This window comes from Pagrus major, chromosome 9, assembly GCF_040436345.1.
Source record: "Pagrus major chromosome 9, Pma_NU_1.0".
Taxonomy (NCBI): Eukaryota; Metazoa; Chordata; class Actinopteri; order Spariformes; family Sparidae; genus Pagrus; species Pagrus major.
Genome location: NC_133223.1, coordinates 28,514,979 through 28,536,776, shown reverse-complemented (window position 1 = coordinate 28,536,776; position 21,798 = coordinate 28,514,979). Strand labels below are relative to the sequence as shown.

The window sequence follows — 21,798 nt, the reverse complement described above, 5'->3', positions numbered from 1 at the left end:
TGTCGGATCTGAAAAGCCTCTAGCTCCTTTCTCAGGAGGTCTAAACCAGGCGTTCACACAGCGAGGATCCCTACAGCCCCGCTCTCTATGACTAGCTGACTATCTGCTCCTCCTCTACCTTAATTCTATCAACATCAATGGGTGCTATTGATGGGTTTGAAAGCATGGGTTTTTGTGGGTAATTACAGTTCTACACCACAAATGGATCTAAATGGGTTTTCGTGACACTCTATTGATCCTTGAGGGGTAAATTGGTCTTTTTTTTTGCTTGCCGCCTGCCTCGAGAGTACAGAGAGCCAAAGAGGGGTGGTGTAAGGATAGCAAGTCCTTTTTTTTGCCACAGCAGGGTCAGTTCAGCCAAAATAGGTTCAAACACCACAGAGTATTTCGGCCGAACCACCGAGCACATTTTTTCTTTTCCCTCATTTAAATCCAGATGATTATTAATGACAAATGAATGAAATAGCAATTTTCTCCTGACCAGTGAAAGTCAGAGCATCACTTCTAAGCACATTATGAAAATAACCCTTCATTATCACAGGCGTGCATTTATTTACGCTGTCAAGCTGTATATAAAATAATAATCTCGCATTAAAAACGAAATCAAAATGTCTTATCATGATTCATCATGATCATGAGCACACTGATGGATCATTCTTCACCGAGGATACATAAACTGTAGCGTCTAAAGTGTCTAGACATTTGTTTACATTTTGAAAAAAGTAATGCATTCGTCGCACAGTGACTTTTAAGGTCAATCGAGTCGAAGCCTGCATCCAGTGCTCATATGAGTTAATGTGCTCTGTCGGCCAGTCTGAGCCTTTTAGGTGAGATTAAGAAATGTGAAGGTCATCTATTTGTGCTAAAGCCAGAAAAAAACAGCAACAGAAAAATGATTACAAGCATCACTGATAGGATCAATACAGCTAGAAAGGTTGATGCAAGTTGACTCGTGCCAAGTTCAGAGTGCATGATATCATCCGAATAACGGCTCGACCCAACAGACCGGAACAAAAATGTACAAAAAGCTAAATTTATCATGTGTTATCACTCGCCTGATTTTACAACTTCTCTGACATCTTCTATGAAGTTGACTTATTGAGGCACAGAGCACTCCTTCATGGCAAAGTATACAAGGAATGTCATTGTTGGTGCTGTAAGGTCGAACAGTGGAGTCTCTCTCCTTACCAATCACCTTTGGGCTATGTCATGCAAGTCACGAAACACAGCAACCTATAATTGGTCGGGAGCCAAGATCGTTGGCCAAGTTACAACAAGAATTTATGGTACGACACGGTCAACACATCCTCAAACCCAAACTAGGTTGATTTCCAGTCTTTCCAAAACAACATATATCACCGTTCACTGGCTCATTTGTTAGTTTTAAGCAAGAAAAGTACTCGTTTTTAAGGAAAACATAGTAGACAGTAACCCATAAAGGCTACGTCTTTGTCACATGTGGAGAAAGTCCCCAGACTCCTTTAAGAAATCGCTCATTTTTGTGAGTTGTTGAGTGAGGAGAAACTTTATAAAGTTTGTGAAACTCTGTCTCTTACAAAATCTTAATTATTTGGATCTTCTTGTAAATTCGGCAAATGTTACACATGAAGATTTTCTGTCTTTGTATGAAAAAACCTCATGTCTGTTGATTGCAGTGATGTGTTATTTGTATGTAGAGCGGAGAAATGAGATCCCATCACAAGAGGTCACTGGAGATGCCGGTTGGTATAAAGTCCCTCAAAAGCTTGCTAACTAATTCATTTAATTCATACAATAACTGTTAAGTATATAAATGACAAGTTTGACTTGGACTGGCTGTAATCTTTATGCTAAGCTAAGCTAACCGTAGCTTCATTACCCTAACATAACATTAACCTTACGTACATAAGGGAGGCATCGTTCTTCTCGTCCAAGTCTACGAAAGTGAAGCGGATTTCCCGAAAAGCTGAACAATTCCTTGAAAACCGCATCTTTCTTGATTCATTATATAAATAAATATAACATTGGCAGGACGGAAGCACGACTAATTACTGATTGTTTGGGGTAAAATGATTAAACACTCCCAAACAAAACACAATTAACATGAATAAAACTGAATAATGGGATGAAAACAAAATGGCACTTGAGTCTGATTATCAGGCTACATATCCTAAACAATTCATACAGTCCCAAAACACACTTATATTTTCTCTCTGTACTGTTTGTATGAAAATAAGAATAATGTCTCGCCGTAAACACATCACTTCACCGTCACCGGGTCTGTGATTACAGTCATCCCTCTCCACTCATTGTTTGATTAACTGACAGTTTGTTTGATTAAAATCAGCTGCAGCCTGATTGGAATAACCTGTCATTTTAATCAAAATGATCCCTCGCTAAGCCACCGGTTGGCTGCTGTTTGATGAAAATTACCTGCTGTTGGGCTGCAATTACCTGTCTGATTATTCACCAGGAACGCTCTTATCAAAACACCTTGGGGCTTTTGAAAGACTAAGGAGTACATGTAGTTTCCTTTTTACAAGAAGGTACACTGAAATATTCACGTGTGTTTGTGTCAACAAGATACCTCGCCGACTTCGACTGGCTCCCTCGTCTTGTCCGTTCTCTTCCTATTGAGGAGGAAAAACATCCCGCAGTGTGTATATTGCGTAATTTCACCTTCGTTCCGGTTATGCTGTTTACACTCGAGGCTCCGCTTTCTTTTTATGCTTTTAGCTTTGTGTGCAGTCATCATCGACATTACATCGTGCTGCTGCGACCTTACGAAATTCCACCTCTGGGGATTGAGAAATTGCCAATAAATCCATTTCTGTGTTTTAGCAGAATATTAAGGTGCATTTGTGGAAGTGGGTGGCATCAGGAGGAGTGGACTCCAGCTGTTTGGTATTTGCAACAAGGCTCAGAAAGCACCGTGAAACTGTGCCTTTGCATTATGGTTATTGCACACCAGGGTACATTATCTTTCCATTACATCAAGCAGTTTGATGGAGCCATACTCTCAGGGCACTTCTAATTTTCTAGCCTTTACGTCTGGGACTTTCTTATGAGCGCTGCCTTGCTTCTGCCGATACCAGCTGATCCTTGTTCCACCCCAAACTGGTTGCTTCATTTAAGCTTCATCCACGCTGCAGAGAGCGAAACACACTGACGCTTGCCGCAGCCTGGAAACAGTTCGCAAGTCGAGTCTCATCTAATTGGGCTCTGCACCCGCATGTTTATTATGTACCCCTGAGGATGTTTTTAGTGCTGCCTCCTCTTAATGCATGCGGGGGGAGCTGATAACACATCACCTGCCTCCGTCTCATCAGCAATAAATGGTTAAATTTATGACAAACGTTATTTCTTCACTGAACTAGTTTCCCTCGTGTGAGTCAAAGTCATTTTTGGCCTGACATTGCCAAGTCCTGTAAGGATAGTAATTGGATTTCCAGAATAAGCGAAAATCTCCTTTCTCTCTGTGCCCTGCTCTAGTAATTGAGGTTAAATGAAATGGTCAACCATGCACTAAACCTCAGTGGGTGTTCGGCGGCGGGGGTGTGCAGCATAAAGAAAAGTTCTAATCTATATTCCTTAGTGTTCAAACTGGCTACAATAACAAATACAGGGGGGTTAGAGACTGTTAAAAGGTGTGGAGATAATTTGATTCTGGCTGTGTGGGTCCACTGGTGTCAGGCGGCTTTGACAAAAGGTTGCAGTTTCAAGCGTTTTTGTTGGGATGAGCAAGTGAGCCATTATCAGGGTTTGTTCAAGCAGCTAAGTGATCTGTTTCTGTATCCGATAACTGGAAGATGTGAATTTAAGCCTGAAACCGATTGATTAAAATTTGCTATATTTTTTTGGAAAACAGCCTCAGAATTAAGCTTCAGATCAAGAAACTTCAATCAGCAACCAAATGAGGATTTTCCCTCCCTTTATCAGTTTGCAGCTTTGTTAGCGCTAAAGTTCATACTTTAGTTGTCTTTGTGTGTGAGCTTTGTATTATAGCTAGGTTCTGTTTTTGTTTTTGTATCTAAGTCGTTGAGTTCAAGGAAACCCAGCTGTGTGCTACTGGTGTAAAGCACTTTGGTTGTAACTTCAGTTTTGCAGTCTTGGCTAGCTGAAGTTTTGTGTGGAGAGGAGCCCAGTCGCCAAGATACAATGCTAGCAGTTAAGATTTCTGCAAACCAGAGGTATGTCCAAAAAAAAACAATGATTATGAACTGACTTTCATATCTGGAGGTGGAGAGGTTGGTGGTGGCATTATTACATCCAACAAGGCTGCCAGACTGCCGACTGCAGATCGAGTCAAACCAGTGGATATTTGACAGAAGACCTGGGGATACTTCCATCCTTTCTTATCATGTCAAAAGTAGGTGTTGTTTTAAGATCTGCAGACATTTCCAGACATTTTTGTGGCAACCAACACCGTCTATATTTCACGGGGAGTCGGTCCGTCTCCATCTGTAATCTCGGTGACCAAACCAGGTATTTCTAAGCCAAACCAGAAAGTTCAACTAACCCTGACCAAGTGGTTTTTGTGCCTGAACCTAAGCAGAGCATGAACACAGTGTTGTGACGAGAGAGAAATCGAACTTTTTTAAAGGCTGTTTGTGGTTTTTGCATAAACTTACTTAGTATTTATTCTGGCGATGTGGTTGTGGAGGGAGCCTCGTCTTTGCTGCTTACTTTCATCATATACTTCTGTGAAGTGTACTGGCACACTTGTGTTGTTGTTGGCACAGGTGAAGCCAGATCTAACTGTCGATGAAGGTCTTTGTGCTTGTTGGCGAGTGTTTTTTGCCACCAAATGTGGACCATTTGAATTTGTTTTTGTATCCTTGGTAAAGTTGGCTGTTAGCACACTGCTGCCTACAACACAGAACGTGTTTGGTCCTGAGAGCCGCTGAAGGCCCTCGATCACATTGATGGTTGCAAAGAATCTTCTGTGCAACAAGTGGTGGTCTACAGCGACCGCATTCACTAGTTTTGTCCAATTGTCTAGGCTGCATATTCAGGCATGCAGCCTAGAGATGTCCATCTTTGTGAAGGGGCCGTGCGCTGGCCCATGAATGAATGAATACTGTTGAATTAGCTGGCTGTTTGGTTTGCCTGTCTTGTAGGACATTCATTCTTAGGGGAGTTATAATGACCAAGGTTGTTTTTTGTGTACTTGGCTCCTTCTTCCTCCATCTTCCACTCTCTAAGTCTCGCCACTCCACTTGATTTATCCTTCGTTTTATTTTATGTACTTAATAAACCCTTTTATCCAACGTTTTCTCCCTTCGTGTTGCTTCCCTTCAGCCAGCGTTGTAACAAATATACATTATCTGTACCTCACTTAGCCCTCGGGGGGTTCGTCTCTGTGCGCAAACTCACCAAACATCCTCTGCGTCCACGTCGCACTCAGCCCCAAACTGGCAAATATCACAGGTGGAGGTTTCCTTCTGCCCGGCCTCGGCTGAGCCTTCTCCACCTTTAAAGAGACGCAAAGGATAAGAAAAAACATTTAACACCTGTCTCATCCAGGAAGGATTTGCACAAACACTTCCTGTTTGTCTTAAACCCAGCTGTTTCATTCAGAGGCAGATAGAACCTGTAACAAAAGACCCGTTAACAATACACCTCTCACAATGCAATGTGACCGTGAGAAATCAGCCTCGGACAACTCAAGTGCATTTACATTCAGCCACATCCCGCCGTAATCCCACTGAAGCCATCTCCCTTCATCCCTTCACTCCTTCCCCTTTTTTCCCTCCACCCTCTTCTCCGGTCCTCGTCTGACTCTCATCTATCACTCCCAATATCCCCGCTGATCTCTTTGGAGTCCCTCTTTTATTTCATCGCCCTGATTTTCTCGCGCTGTGAGTGCCACGACTCCTTGGCGGCGGTGTGGGTACTGGCGTCAGGCTTATGGCGGCTTAGGGACCCCGCCGGTGCATATCACGCTTCATGAGCGGCCGAGGGGGAGAAGGAAGAAAAGTGGGGTGGGGGGGTGGTAGAGAAAAAAAAGCAATCTGGCCAATCTCAAATTGCATTCTCCGACCACAGAGGACTCCTCCAGTCTCTGCACGCTCTCGCTCTTCTTTGCTTTCCCCTCGGCCCTCTTCTCCATTAGAAAAGCGCTATTTTTAAACTTACTCGGGGGCCCGTGAGGACAACTTTGGAAAAGAAGACGAAGAGGTGGCATCATTTCCCCATGTCATATCTTTAATCTCCCCTACACACACACACACATGCGCTCAGGCTATTCACAGACACCCACACTGCTGCCACCGTGCACTGCTCCCTCGTGTCGCTCTCTCTCATTCTCCCTTCTGAAACTTTTGTTATTTCTTGTGATCCCCGGCGACACGCTGGATGAATTGGAGAGAGCTCTGGTAGAGAGGTTTAACCTGATTTTCCGCTGCGAAGCTTAAGTTGGGTTTGACTCTTATTTTAAGGTCAAAGTCACTTAGTTTCACCGTTGGATCTAGTTAGCATTTTGACTTGCCTCCTCCATAACTCTCAGCTTGGATTTTCGTGGCTGTTGGGTCAGATTATCCCGACAGCTTCATTCGCCTCTTTCGACTGTGTCCAAAAAACACAATGCGGCCGACAAGAGTGAAAAGTTCCTCTGCTGAGGATGTTAAGCTACTTTCAAACGTCCTGTATTTTACTTCCGTTTTTTTTTTTTCCTTTTGAAGTTGACTCTAAAGCCGCAGGTGCTGGAAGGCAGCCACGGCGGTTGAAGGCAGCAAACCTCCGAGTGCTGAACATTTTTGCAGTCAGGTGACGAGACGTACATTCTGTGTTCACGGCTTCGGGACGGCTTTAGCGTCAGGTCACTGGACCGGCCGGGCGACAAGGTGTGAAGCTGCGTTTGCACGAAGCCCACCAGCGGAGCTTCAACGCCAAATCGTCTCAGTGTTCACTGCAATCATTTTTTCTGTTTCCAAAAAGTTTCCCCGTCGCTTGCAAAGATAGTAACTGGAAGCAGCTTTGTTTTTAAAGTGAAGGTTGAGACTGAAACTATGTGTTAATTAATGGTAATTAGCTGCATGGGCTGCACTTGTGTTGGCCGCCTCTGCTTCTGCAAGATTTATCAGCCACATTTGAACTGTTTTCCTACAACTCCCGATAGAAACTTAAGAGCAAACACTTGATCACTCATTAGTATAAAAAAATGTGTCCACCACTCTGTTTGTAGCTCATTTCATTAAAGGGGCACTCCACCAATTTCTCTCATTTAGTTCAATTTACTACTCACGAGGGATATCAGCCATGAAAACAGTCTGAAGGGAGCTTCATTTCACATTATTAGCAAAAAAAAAGCCCTGACGATGTTCCCGGTTCTATGAAGATGAATTGTGGGAAATGTAGGATCCAGTGTTTTGGGAGCTTGACACATAGTAGGACCGGTCAGGACATCTCTGCTAAACAGATTTTCCTTTAACTTTCTTTTTAAAATCCGTCTCGTGTTACAGGTTCAATACTTACTCGCTTTAATTGGCTTATTTTACCGACTCCAAATCAATGTGCACAAAAATAACAAGCCTCAGTGTGAAATTTGCGATGTCATCATTGCTGATCCAAAAGGGAAATGCATATAAAAAGTACTGAAACATCCCAAAACAATATTCAGAGTTTATAATACAGCGATGATATTTCTCATTACCCATCAGCATTGCTTCTTTACCCTGGGCTCAAATTTATCTTAGTTATAAATGCACAGTATGTCATTTCTGCAGCCAGGGGTCTCTCAATCAAAACAAAACAAAGGGAATAAGTAGTGTGGGATCATGGGAGTTGTTGTCTTCATTGTTTAACAGCCACGATTACAGATGAAAATCTACATGACGTGACTCAGTTAGAAATGGTCACAGATGAGGTCGTGTTTGTCACGTTCGCCGACTTCCTCCCTAACTCTCTGACTCTCGCCTGGAGGTTATAGCGACAGGCGGCCGAATGAAACTCGCTATTCGTCAGGCCAATGAGCGGCTCGCTACTTTGCTAATTTACTTTCTCTCTTTCTGATGTTGATGTTTCCCAGGAAGTTCTAGCAACTAGACGGTGTAAGGGGATATGACACCACTGACAGGCGACCAGATTAAAGATTCAAGATGTTTATTGTCATCTCTGTGTCCTCTGTGCATTTCTTAATGAAGCTTGTGACTGTGTTGGTATAGTCACTGATATTTCCTGCGTCCCTGAACGCCTCCCAGTCCACATGTTCAAAACAAAATGAAACCCAAACCCGTTAACTTGGACAAAATTAGGATTTCTCTGGGTTTCACGTAAGTACACAGCTCGACAAAATACATCACAAAGGTCCAGTCATTTGTATTTAAATGCTGAAATGTGGCACATTATGCCTTTGATTCATATTCTTTCAAGGCGTTTTGTCAGTGTTGTTCTCAAGTGTTCAACTGTGCTTGACAGTTCAATTATATGAGCTTGTTTTTGTATCATATCAGACTGTAACATACCGTCGACGCCGTGACTGCGGCTGATTGAATTAGCCAGTTGAGACCGTTTGACCACTGACGTAAATGAAATTTCCCCTTATATCCAGCCGTCGTGTACGTCGTGGGCTGTGAAATTTTCACAGGGCTCCCGCAGGAACTAGGAGCTGGCCGGTCTCTCAAGCTGCTCTGTACTCTGTCAAATGATCAGCTCCACATAAAGGGGCTTGTGGGCAGGCAAGCATGTAAGCTCTCCCACGACTCCTCGCTCGTAGGAGAGCAGAGTCGTGGTGTTTCTTACAAGCGTGCGCGGACGTGCACGAAGCAAAATGCCAACATTGTCTCCTTTTCCCTCTTCTTTCTGTCCTTCCCTCCCAAACACTCCAGCTAGCACATCTTGTACGCACTCTCTCACTCACACTCTTTCCCCAGATCCCCATACGAGGTACTGCAGGCACAATTACCGAAGGCGGCTGGGGACAGCCAGTGTTTTCCACTCCTCAAATCCCTGATAGAGTGTCCTGTAGCACTAACACAACATCTCCCCTGTTTCTGCGTCTGCTAATCCCTCGAATCAGGAGACACGGCTGGGTAATGACTGAAATGATTAGCCCTTCTACTGCCCTCGCAATCACCCCCCCGCCAGCTCCTACATCTCCCAGTATCGATCCACGCCTGGACCAGATCGGTCGACCGGCCCCCCCTGTGACTACTGTCCTAGCCTCACCTTCATCTCTACCGAATCCTGTCCTTCCTTTGTTCCTTTTGTTTCAAGCAGTTCACTTTCAATCAGCACAATCATGTAGTTTTTTGTGTTACTATAACACAAAAGCAAAGGAAGGAAAGAAGACGAAAATGTTGAGATTAAGTCACAAGGACGAGAAGAAGAGATTAGAGCGAAATAATGAGTTAAACAGGAGATTATCAGGATAAAAGATAAAATGACAGAGGAGGGAAAGATGGTGGATCATCCCCAGAGGGGCTGCGGACCTTCATCTGGGGGTTAAAGAGTGTCTCTAATCTCCCTGTCTTGGGATCGGCTAAGCTGTGGATACAATATGCACGTGTGTATGCACGCAAATTAGCATTATCGTGAACTCAAACCTGAGATTCTCCCGTAGAAAATGGGGAAAGGTTTGCTGGGACAAGCTCGGAGCTCATTTAACTGCTGATTCAGTTACTGTAAGTTGTAAAACAGAAGCAGGGACGATGATGATATACTAGCAAATAACTACAGCGTAAAATCTGTAGTAAACTGAACAAAAGATGACGAAAACTGTAGTTTAACTAAACTCGATATATATTATATATATAGTATAATACATAATAGTGTTGTCAAAAATACCAATTTATCAAAACATATTGATTTTGAATATTTGAAACAATGTCAATACCTTTTTGAGTTGACACACACACACACACACACATTATTAGGACAGATCTAAAGGGAAAAAACTAATGTTTCTGAAAAAAGTAATATTTAATGTTTACTACAGTCATTCTGCTGTTTTCTGCTACTAACCAACAAAATAAAAGTTGTATATTGTTATCATGTTATTGCCTTATTATGTTAATCTCTTAACTAGAATAGTGCACCTAAATACGGCAGATTATTTTTCATCAAGATCCATGTATTACTTTCCGAGAAATCATCGAAAATTGTCAAAAAATGCGATGTTAGGGGGGGTAAGAAAACACTCCTGGATCAATCCCTTCATCCAGATCTGCAAGGAAAGTTAATGGGGTCTATTCCATTGATGGGAATCCCCTCGGCTATGACTTCTCACCGGTGGAACTGGGAAACTGCTTGTCGCCTCAGAAAAAATATCATACGCCCGTGGTGTTTATTGCAACTTATATTGGCTGCCTTCCCTTCGACACACAGCTCTGTGGCGGCTTCTTTTCTTGCCACTGTTGCCAAGCGTTCGCTCATGGGGGGAAATGTTGGGTCTCTGTAAATAGATTAATCAAAGGGTATGGTCTACACCTGCTCCAAATAATAATAACTTTTGCGGTGAATTGGCTCTATATGAATACAATTGACTTGAAAATTGACTCCATGGAGCAGCTCCGGGCTCTGTGACACAGTAGCCTTCATTGTTGATGTGCTTGTGATATTTAACTAATCACATGGAGCTTTTGGTGGGCGTTCAAATAATGATTTAGATGTTGTTTAACATGGCAACGGAGCATTCAGCTCAGCCATCGATCGTACAGATGTTAGCTGACTCGCTGATCTCAAACTTTTCCAGGAAATCCTCCTCCGTTCCTTCTGGCACTTTCCTCCAGACTGCTCTCATTTTGCATTCCTGAATTGGAGTCCTAAAGATCCGAGTTAAGCACGAAGTTAATCAATTAAATTCTTATCATGCTATGAATTTAGGTCAATTTATATCCGTCCCATGTGTTTGTATTGACTTTACCTGCAATCGCACAAAAAAGTAGAGCGCAAGCATGTCAGCTAATCTCAATTTGTGCTGGATATTACAACAGTAAGGCATGTTTTTCCTACATGAGCACACTGTACAGTTACATCACTGAAACAAAAAGTGTGAGACGAGAGGAGAGATCATTCATTTGAGCGAGCATGCAGAGAGAACAAGGGAAAATTTTATTTGAGTGAGCACACACACACACACACACACACACACACACACACACACACACACACGAAGACACACACGAAGACACACACCCAAACACAGACAGGAGATTTAGGGCACTCTAGCATGCGGCTATCATACGGATGATGAATGAAGCCCACACACCTCTGGAAAACAGAGCAGGACCACTACGACCTTGGTTTGCAAACACACTGGGGAGCGACGGAGAGGAGGGGGACGAGAGAGGCTGATACATCCTACACATGACTGAGTGTGAGTGAGTGTGTGTGTGTGTGTGTGTGTGTGTGTGTGTGTGTGTGTGTGGTCGCTGAAGCAGACTCAGTGTAAACCCCACATGGCTCCTCTATTGTTGCTGAATCCCCCTTTCAAAAGGTTTAGACCGGGCTCAGACTAAACATGTTGAAAGCCATTTATTCAAACTCCCCGGAGCACGTCAGTGATTTGTTTGGTTCAGACGGTGTGATGCCCATGTGTTGCACTATCATGGCACTTTACATGTAAGCCGATGAAGATATCGCACATAGTGAACCGGTTGAGGACAATGTCACCGAAAAAAAACAAATAAAGATGCAACCCAATCACCAGAGTAATGTTTCAATGTGTGTCTCTTTACATTTCTTTATGTTGCAACACTACTTTTTCTTTCTGTACAATTTTTGTGATGACACTGTGCTTGTGATCTGGTTAGGTTTAGGCACGAAAACCATTTGGTCAGGATTAGAAAAACATCATGTTTTCGGTCAAAATACCTGTTTTGGTCTCCACAAAAACAGCAGAAGAAGTCCAGAGGTCCCTTGTTAAAAATATCCAGTGGTTTCACGCTTACAAATGTTGAAAAGCCGTCTCAAACTGCCGTCACAGGCTTGGCGGCCTTCTTGACCGTAACTCCACCATCATCCCCTGCACCTCCGTATATGACAGGTCAGGTTGTAAACCATCCAGGCGACTGGCGATTCAAAAACAGGATCATCCATGCAGATGTTTGTGACCACAAGAACCGGATACTTTTTGACGAAACCTGCTACCATCTACAGCTGTGTTTGTGGAGACCATAAAAGGCATTTTGAGCTAAAACATGATCTTTTCCTGACCCTAACCACGTGGCTTTAGTGCCTAAACCTCACCAGAACATAAGCACAGCACATTTCCAACATTTATTCTGATGATTGGGTTGCATCATTAATTGTTTTTGTCAGTTTAATTGTCCTTAACCAGTTCACCATTATGAAACTAACATCGAAACCTCCTAAAAACCCTGTAGACAGTAATGCTATAGCCTACACTCATCGAGGTAGACAAAATATTACAAACATGATGCAAATAAACAGCAGCACAAACTGCAGCCTCTGAAATCTCCATTAGGTTGACTCAACACTCTCTAAAGCCAAACATTATAACTTCAGGAAGGTGCAGGGCTGTTGTATTATACACTGCATTAGTTTTTAGTGCTGTGTACTTTATAAATCACTCCTTGCACATATACTCAATTCCCATTGAGCGTTCCAAAAAGACTTGTATACAGGCCACACAATAATTGCACATCGCCAGCGAAACCGAACTACGCCTATTGGCAGGTGTGATAAATCTTGCAGAGGGCTGTTTTCTTCCCGCAAACGGACATGTGATCCGTGAAAGGTGATACAGGAAGCAATAAACATGAGGCGGATAGCTGATAATGGCCCGGGATGATGATACTGAATCTATGGAACAATCACATTGTATCTGCATCACACTGCGAGCCGTACACTCGGTTTGAACTCTGACTCGTCGGAGATGCAGTCTTTCAGTTGTGTTGGAGAGCTCCATTAAGAGAAGACCGTGCTGACAATTAAACTATTAAAGCCATCAATCAAAATGGCATTATCAACGGGCCGTTGCCCCAAGTGGCCGATCCGACAGGGCGAGCCGGGCCAGGGAACAGAAGACAGCCAAATAATCCATAAACATAATGGACATCAATATTGAAAAGATGACAGATGAGACTGCCGACAGAGGCCTGGATTCAATTTCTATTCTTTTTTTTTTTATCCTGCAGGAGACCGTATCGCGTTTCACAAAGTCATTTGTCAGCCATGAGGCCGATGAGGAGAAGCCAAGCTCCTCAAAAAGTGAGCCAAGGGCGGTTGTTCCAGTGACGCAAATGACAAAATGAATCAGGCACGAGGCAATAATGACGGCGATATAAATAATGATACTATCAAAATGCTTGGTGGGCGTTGTCAGGGAAACAAAGAGACTCATGCAGCGTTAGCAACAGAGGCAATATTTTGAAAAAGCCAGTTTTTAATTCATATTCCAACGACAAAAAGGAATCAAATCTTGACTGTTGGAGTTCATTAAATTGACTGTCAGACCAAAATTAGCTTTTTCATTCATTTAAAGTTCCCATGAAGACATAACCAACGTGTTTTCAATCACAACATGTCTGGTGCTGTGCGACACCTATACGCCAGTATGTGGCCCAACAATGGCAAACAAGTTTCGTAGGTATTCTGGTATTTTAAGAGTTTGTCATTTCTTTAAATACAATGAAAATGTTGATTACTCATCCACACATAATTTTCCATCCACTGAAGCTCTTTCTAAACGTGTATGATGCTGTTATGGATGAATAACAAGAAGGACACTGCTGTAGCAAAGTGTTTCTGTGGGCCTGATTACAGAAACACAACTTCATACCTTTATTCACTGATTTTAATCATATTTTATGGATGTCCTCCAGCTGCTTTGCCTCAACTCTGGACAGATAGGTTTATTTGTTGCTACAGTAATCGCTAATTACTGCAATCAGCCTTCAAATGAACACCTCTGGAAAGGGACTAAACACAACCTCTGAGAGGATCAAAGGCCAGTTTGATGACAGGGAATACATTACTGAGGTGATTTATGGACTCTCCTGATGGACAGATGGCTTAACTTGTTAAACTGCTGCCAAAAGTAGCTAGTGAGCTCAGTTAGCCATGCAGCTAGCGGTCGTATTAACTGTAGGTATAACGATGTGTTGCTTCGTTTGGTCTGTGCTCATTAGGAGCTCCCAATCCCGTTAAAGTCAGCATGAAGGGACTTGGTAACTTGATTAGCTTCTGAATTGATCCCACCTTATTTGCCTTGTGCAGAGTTCGGTCTGATTCTCTAAGGCCAGAGGTGGAGTTAAGATTGATTGTAATATAGCGATATATAGAACAAGCAGCAGAGAAGGAGGGATGTTGTTGAGCTGCACTGAGTGCATTTTCCCGCAGCGACTGACCACACCATAACTCAGGTAAAGTCCTCACCGGGGTGGATTGATCACCGACCTGCTCTCATGTTTTAGCCAGACCCAATCACAAATGACAGCAATCATTTGTAATTGAGGCCTGCTGGTGCATGTTGACGAGACGGTTCTCATGCGACCTTGCAGCTTCACTGTCACAGCATATTGTCGAGTCTCTTCGATCCTTTTCGGGGGTAGTTTGTTGGGCAGAAGCAGAGCTGCATCAAAGACAACTTCCCATCCTCCTGTCATGGACAATTAAGTTATTCTGATTCAGTTTCTTTACTTTCTTACTATCCCCTGACCTGCTTTTTGTCAAATAACTTGCCTCCAGGCTTAATTGACTGGTTCCTTTGACCAGACGATTCAGAAGATTACTGGGCAACTGAAAGCAGCTATTCATTATTCGTGCTGTCACATTACTCTGATAACCTACTGACCCCGATGAAGGCCACAACCACAAACATTTGTTTTTGGAGTTTAGACTGCTAGCGAGTAGGACGTTACCTCCTGCCGACACGTTGGGAGTTGTGTCCATAAGTCTTTGTCTAAAATCCTTCCTGTCCCTGCCCAAGCCGATACAAATAAAACTCTTACGCTGGAACTCGACGCTCAGGTCAAATTCAAACCTTAAGCACAACACAAACACAGTGACCTCCGACTCACTGTCTCAAATCCCAAAGTACCTGGGTGCAGCTCCAGCCAGGTACAACATCGCTCGTGACCGTGCAGCTGTTAACGAATCCGAGAACAAGGTCGCCAACTGGGTCAGAGCCTTTCTGAATGGATTAAAAGGAGAATTGTGGCTTTAAAACTTCATCTTTCCCAGCTTTGAGAGGATTAGACCCTGCATTCTGTTCTCCTCTCGCCTGAATGGCTTAGTGACTGTCTTTCAATCCTGTCACCTATCTGCAGTCAACCAGAGCTGTGGAAAAGTGCATTCATGGTGCTCAAAAACTTTAGGAGTATGTACTGGCATGTCTAAACCTCCGCATCCACCTCCTTTCCTTGCTCTTAATAAGCATGAGTGAGACACGATATGTCCTGTGCCTAGTTCTTGATCACAGAATTGATATTTAGGGGATTTAATACCAAATGTTGAGGTACAATGAATCTTAGCTCTGCCAAGAACGTAATATTTTCACCTGTGTCCGTTTGTTGGTTAGTGGGTTGGTCAGCAGGATAACACAAAAACCACTGAGCGTATTTTCACGAAATTTGGATGGAGTTTTCAGGAAGTGACTCTTGGATCTTGATGAAATAAATCAGGCGTAATAAGATGGCTGGTGTCTATGAGTGATTACAATTTGACGAGAGTTCAAATAAATCTGGATCTAGCAGATTTAAATATATCGTCATACAGGGTAGTCTTTTTTTTCATTGTCCCGGTGGTTGGTTGTTAGAGACCTGGTGAGAATAAATTAAGGTGAATGAGTTATGGGTGGTTTAACATTTGCAGTGATACAGGGCTATCAAGTTTAATATTGGATTAGGCCTAATTGAATTAAAGAGGACTGTTGGGCCTTGGCAGAGGCCGTTCTAGTTTTAAATGTTCGATACTTGTGCCAGTACAGACATAAATATTAACATTTTTAACTTTAACTTTAACGACATGTTATGCTTTTTCTCTCTTTTGCTGATTGGAGATGAAAAGAACAGTATCGCTCTCACGTCATGTGCATTACCTATGGAGGTAACTCAACTTTTTTGTTTTTACTGTCTGAGTATAGACTGAATAAATATGAAAATGTGTTGATTAGTGATCCTCAGACCAACTGGTAGCTGTTTTTCTTAACTTTGGTCAGAGCCAGGCTAACTTCCAGTCTTTATGCTAGGCTAAGCTCATTGTCTCCTGCAGCAATAGCTTAATTGTTAATGCACAAGAGTGATAAATCTTTTAAGCTGAAGTCAGTGCATTCCTTTAAGTTTTGGTACTGATTACCAACATGATGCTGTATCTTTGAGCTATACTGTAGCTCACCTTCAGGACTAATCATTTTTTCAGCAAAATATTATTTCCTGTGTCAGAAACTAACTCAAAATGCATCAGTGTTCAACTTTGTTTCATCCAAAAGCCATTTAAAAACCTTGCCTGAATGAAAACATTAGCAGAATTATGATTTAAATGGTGAAAACAATGCAATTAAAGTCAAAGCCAAATTCTCGTACTTTCCCTGTTTTTGATACTCTGTGCTGCGACACATTTCAGTTGGTGTGCCCAAAAGAGCTGGAGCACTAGTCCCAGTGGATAAAAACTGATTTTGACAAATTTAAATTTTTTGGAGGACGTGCACACACTGTGAAGTGCAAATCAGTGCGAGTTTCAGTAGCAGTCCATCAGATGTCAGACGAGCCATCACTCCTAATCAGAGAGGCATCTGGGCCTGTGTATTAACGCAGTCCCTCATGTGAGTCATGTGCCTTGTACAAGATAAATAAACTTCAAAAGATGTTCTACCGTAACAACTACAATGCATGAAGCAAGTACTGAACATCTGGAGTTTGGACCGGCTCAGTATTATGCTAAAAGCATTTCACAGTGCGCTGCTTTCGCCAACAACAGGCCGTGGAATCAGCTTTTGTGCCGTTTCTTCCTCCGTATTCGTTATGGCCCTTTTCTCTGAACAGTCCCTTTCTGTGTTGTGTCCCAAACAAGATTCCTCTTTTAATCCGGAAACATGCTTAACTAGCCTAAAGCAAGTCACATTGGACTTCAAAAAACACGGGGGAAAAAAGCAATGCTTTTCAAAGCAAGGCTATTCTTCCCTAAAGAGGACACCCGTCTATTTAAAGTTTGATTTCACTAATGCATTATGACAAAGCCACAGCTCTGGCCCACAGCACCGACTGTCTATTAAACTCAGGGAAGGGATTTTTTTAATCAGGCACACTAAATCATTCATGCCTTTGTTTCTGGTTAATTTCAACTATATTTAATTTTACATGAATGTGGCAGATACCGCCACCGAGGCATCAAAATGCAATGGATCCCCATTATTTGGCCAGTGTCTCTTCTTGTACACCCCTTCTTCCCTTCCCTTGATCCTATTATTCGTCCTCTCACTCACAGCTCACGAGGATTTTGAATTTCCTACCCATATCTCACATCAGCTTGCTTGTTGGAAATTCAATTAATTTCCCTCTCAGTTCGCACCAGCAGCTAGGCCTCGCTAACCTTGGCATATTTACTCTCAAAGCCCCGGCACAACATGGAGAATACACAGGAATGAGCTGGCAGGGAGCAAGAAGAAGCATTGCTCTCTCTCTCTCTGCCTCTATCCTTTTTCTATTCACCCCTGTGGAAAATTGCGATGCACTTTTTTTATTTGTCGAGTGGTCCTTCTGCAGAAAAAAACATCCAGTCACATGCGGCTTGTTGCCCACCTTGACCTGTTCTGCAGTGTAGAGCACCCAGTGGAAACAGACCGAGGCGTAATTCATTATACTGTGGCTGTATGTTTGAAATTTGACCCAATTTCTACACCAGACACTGGCCAGGTTTTTCCAGAAACAACCACACAGGTGTTTCAAGTATGGATAATTATGTCTCGGTGTCTTATGTGCTCGTGTTATCCCTAAGATGTTCGTCAAAAATAAGGCTCTCGTGTATCTTGAATGTGTCTTACAGCAGCAGTTTGACGTTTTTGGGAAATGTATTTGCTTTCTTGCTGAGAGTTGGATGAGAGGATTGCTTCCTCTCTCATATCTTTCGCATTATATGGAGTTAGAGCTGGGAGCGGGAAGCAGGCGTGCAGCAACGACTACAACGAGGCATTATAAAAAATCCATCATTTGATAAAAAATGGGCGATGCAGATTTGCAGCAGTGAAAGAGAGAGAGCGTAATAATAAGTGTCCACACGATATGAAAAACTTTCTTTGAAGCCTAATGTTTTTCTACAATTCTCTGGTTATTAGTCAAGTTCATAAACTACACTGCAGACTGGAGTCTCTGTTCAGAGTGACAAACAGGCAGATCCGTGTCATATTCAGCCGTCTCCCCAGTGAAACAGCTGTAGCTTCATTTCTCGGCAAAATGAGGCTGTTGATTGCCGGCGTTAAGATTCCCCTTTGGCGATCCAATCATAACTGGACGGCTCTTAGTCTGTGAGTGCACACCTGGCGTTAACATGCTTCTCGACATGCGTTCTCGAGTGACCACTTGTCATCAGATCTCATTTCCCTGCTCTATATGCAAATGTACAACACAGGGACACCAGGTTTGTAACGCAAGCAAAGAAAAAACTTCATGAATGACATATGTGGAATTTACAAGAAGTAAATAATTAGGAATTTGTCTCTGACAGCGATTGATAAAGTGTTTTAACCTTTTCCTGAGTCAACAACTCACAAAACTGAGAGATTTAAAAGGGAACTAAACGTAACACAACATTTACAATGACGCAAATGTGCCTGACTTCCAACTTCCTTGGCTGGGAGACAATTTGTTAGCTCAACAGCACAAAAAACAGAAAAGGGAGAAAAAGCAAAGCCTGACTATTCAAAGTAGGCTAAATAAAGAAAGAAAAGCCTACCAGCACCTCTTAAGCTCACTTATTAACATATTGTATCTCAATCAGTCCACAAACAAAACAAAATTTGAAATTCATGGAGAATTACACATCCAACTCTCCCAAAGGAGAGCTATCAGACGGAGCCAAGCTGGATATTTCCCTCTTCTTCAAGGCTTTATTGAAAGCTAATCACGTCTCAGAGAGTAGAGAGTTATTTTTTTTTTTTCAATAAGAAAGAAAATAAGAGAAAATGTCAAGTAATTCCTTTGTGCTAGCAAAACCTCCTGAGGGTTTTAGCTAGGCTACTGGAATTCCTACAAAGTCTTGTTTTTATCTATTTTAAAAAGACAACAGTGAAAATGTTCACAGGAGTAGTAGATACACATGTACATTAGAAATGGACACAACAGCACTGTATCATGTTTCAGTATTTTTAATTATGATGAAGGCTACGTGGAGCACAAGCTAACCTGGGAAATAGGTTGAACTTTAAGTTTCTGTCATTTGAATTAGCCTTGCTGTTGTCCATGTTGCTCGTGATGGGGATTATTTTATTCCAGCTTGTGTTTTTATGGTGCTGACTAAGTTTATGGCTCAAAGTTAAGCTGAAGGAAGCGTCCAACCTCGACTGCAACCGAGGCAAATCCCTATTTTGCCGCTTATCCAGGTCCTACGGTTCAGCTGGCGGCCCACCAGACCACGCTTCCTCTCCTTGCAGGTGGCGAGCCCACATGGCGAGCAAACACGCCAGCAGATGACTAATGACTATTTCTGTAAGCTAATGCTAGATTTGACCAGCACTGTAATTACACACTGCGTCAATTGCTGTACTTATAAGCGCTAAACACGGCTAGCGCGGCAGCTTCGAGTAGCTATCTCTCAGAGCTAATTTGGGTTTGCATATAGTTATTCAAGTGCTTACGGCACCACAAGCAGCCATTGTTCAGTTGCTGAGTAGCTCATCATCACAGCAGTATATAATGTCATTCTGTCCGTAAGCTCGAGTGGCGTGTCACTCTCAGCCAGTGGCTTTGAACAGTATTATCTTGTGGAAGAGATGACAGCTGTCAGACTTTTTCAGCACAGTCTTTCCAGAGCCAGGGTTTTTTTTTTATTTTTTATTTTTTAGCATAACTTTCCCAAAAGCATGAGCCACTTACTGTTAAAAGCAGCAAAAAAATGGCCTTTTAAACCTGTCTGTCTGTGTGTATATCCCACAGGAAGGAGGAAGCCACGACGAAACGAGAAGTGTGTGCTTTGTGTAAATCTCTACAGCTACGAGGAGCAAAAAATGTTCTCACAAGGCTCAAAAATGAGGATGGTTGAGAGTCATCGTTATGGTCGGGTGTGTGATACGGCGAGGATTGTGAGCTCTACTTGTAAGACTAGCATAAGGTTAGCAGGTTAATTTAATCATTTGCAAATAAGCTCAAGTGAGAGTCTTTATCGACAAAGCAATATGAATACACAAGAGTCCTCGTGTGTTTCTGCATGCGTGGTTAATGGAGAAAAAGGCACGTCTTTGTGTACTGTATGCATACTCTATACATTTGCCTCTGGTCCGTGATGAAGAGTCAAGGCAGCAATAGAAAGAAAGAGTCGCTTATTCAACTTGCCACTTTGTGAATCGATTGATAAAAGAACCCTCCTACACATAAATATCTTCCATGAAAAATGTCAGTCCAAGGTTGCCAGTGGCCCTGAAGCAGATTGCCGTTTAATGCAAAGCTCCAGGGCACTTTGGCAGCGATAGTGGGTATTTCAAAGCCTCTACCAACCCTGGCTGACTTTAAGAAAATCAAACTTTTCAAACAGCGCCTCATTAACAAATTAAAACTGACTCCTCCACCCTCAGAAGCCCTCTGTTTACTTGCGGGTATATTTATGTCGTTACAAGAAGTTTGCTCTGACTTGAAACTGGCATCGGTCCAGGCTTGAATCTTATCTTGGAGGTTTGTATTTCAAGCAGATGGACTGATCTGTTAAAATATTGCTTTTCACATTGAAGGAGGAACAAGCAGCCCAGAAAATGAAGCAGCGATCCTGTAGGACGCTACTCTTAAAAAGCTTTTGTGCTCACATGGACTCTCAGTGTTTGACAGTTGTTTCAAAAGCTCCATTTTCATTTCGCTACTTATTGCTCAGAGCAATTTAGAAGCACTTCAATCACTCCTATTGTATAAAGTATTTGCTTTGTCTCACTCTGCAAAAAGCCAAGAATATGCATTTCACCAGAGTGCAGGGAGAGATATTTGTATCTGAAGTGTCACTGCAGAGGCTTTAACTTGAAAATGTATTATAAGTAAAAAAACGAGACGCAAATACACTTTTAAGTATATATAATATACATTACTCAGCAGCGCATAGCCAATTAAAGAGTCTTTGAGGCATGGATAGCCCACCTCTGCAAAGAAAGCAGCGCTAACGAACAAAACAACAAACCGCATGCTGTTGTCTTAGAAGTCAGGTAGACAGAGAAGATGAGTGGAAACCTCTCATGCAAGGAAAACAACAGTTCAGCAGCCAAAACGATGATAAGCAGAAAGGATTAATTGTGACTAAACTGCGTAGAAAGACGTTTGGATTGTGGTTTACTTTGAGTCAGACGTGAAACGGAGGCTGACAGCCACTACAAGTAGAGTTAAAACAAGAAGTGGACGCAAGGCGGCGCAGCCTCGACCACGAGACGTTTCAACCGCTCAGAGGAGCACCCGAGAGCAAACGGTAACCGGTATGTTTTTATATTTAGACGTAGGGACTGAACCTGATGAACTTAATCGATCCAACCCAAAATAAGCTTCCTGACTGCAAATACTTCACACTGGACGGGTCGTATGGATTCAAACCGACAACACTTCAAAGTTTTTGCAAAAAACTGTTTCATTATAATGGATTTCCTGTTCGCAGCCCCTGCAATTTTTTCTTAAACTTTTTTACATTAAGACTTGAATTAAATTTATAACAACTGCCAGCAAGTCTTTAAAGACT

At 42.5% G+C, this 21,798-nt stretch overlaps 1 protein-coding gene across 2 annotated transcripts in view; it reads right to left on the bottom strand.

The window, feature by feature from the left end:
* Positions 1–21,798, bottom strand: part of tmeff2a (transmembrane protein with EGF-like and two follistatin-like domains 2a) — a 118,129-nt gene that overhangs the window by 18,248 nt on the left and 78,083 nt on the right. For both annotated transcript variants that reach the window (XM_073473695.1, XM_073473697.1), the window contains exon 5: positions 5,356–5,452. In XM_073473695.1, the coding sequence (XP_073329796.1) occupies positions 5,356–5,452 (97 nt within the window). The remainder of the gene's footprint in view (positions 1–5,355; positions 5,453–21,798) is intronic.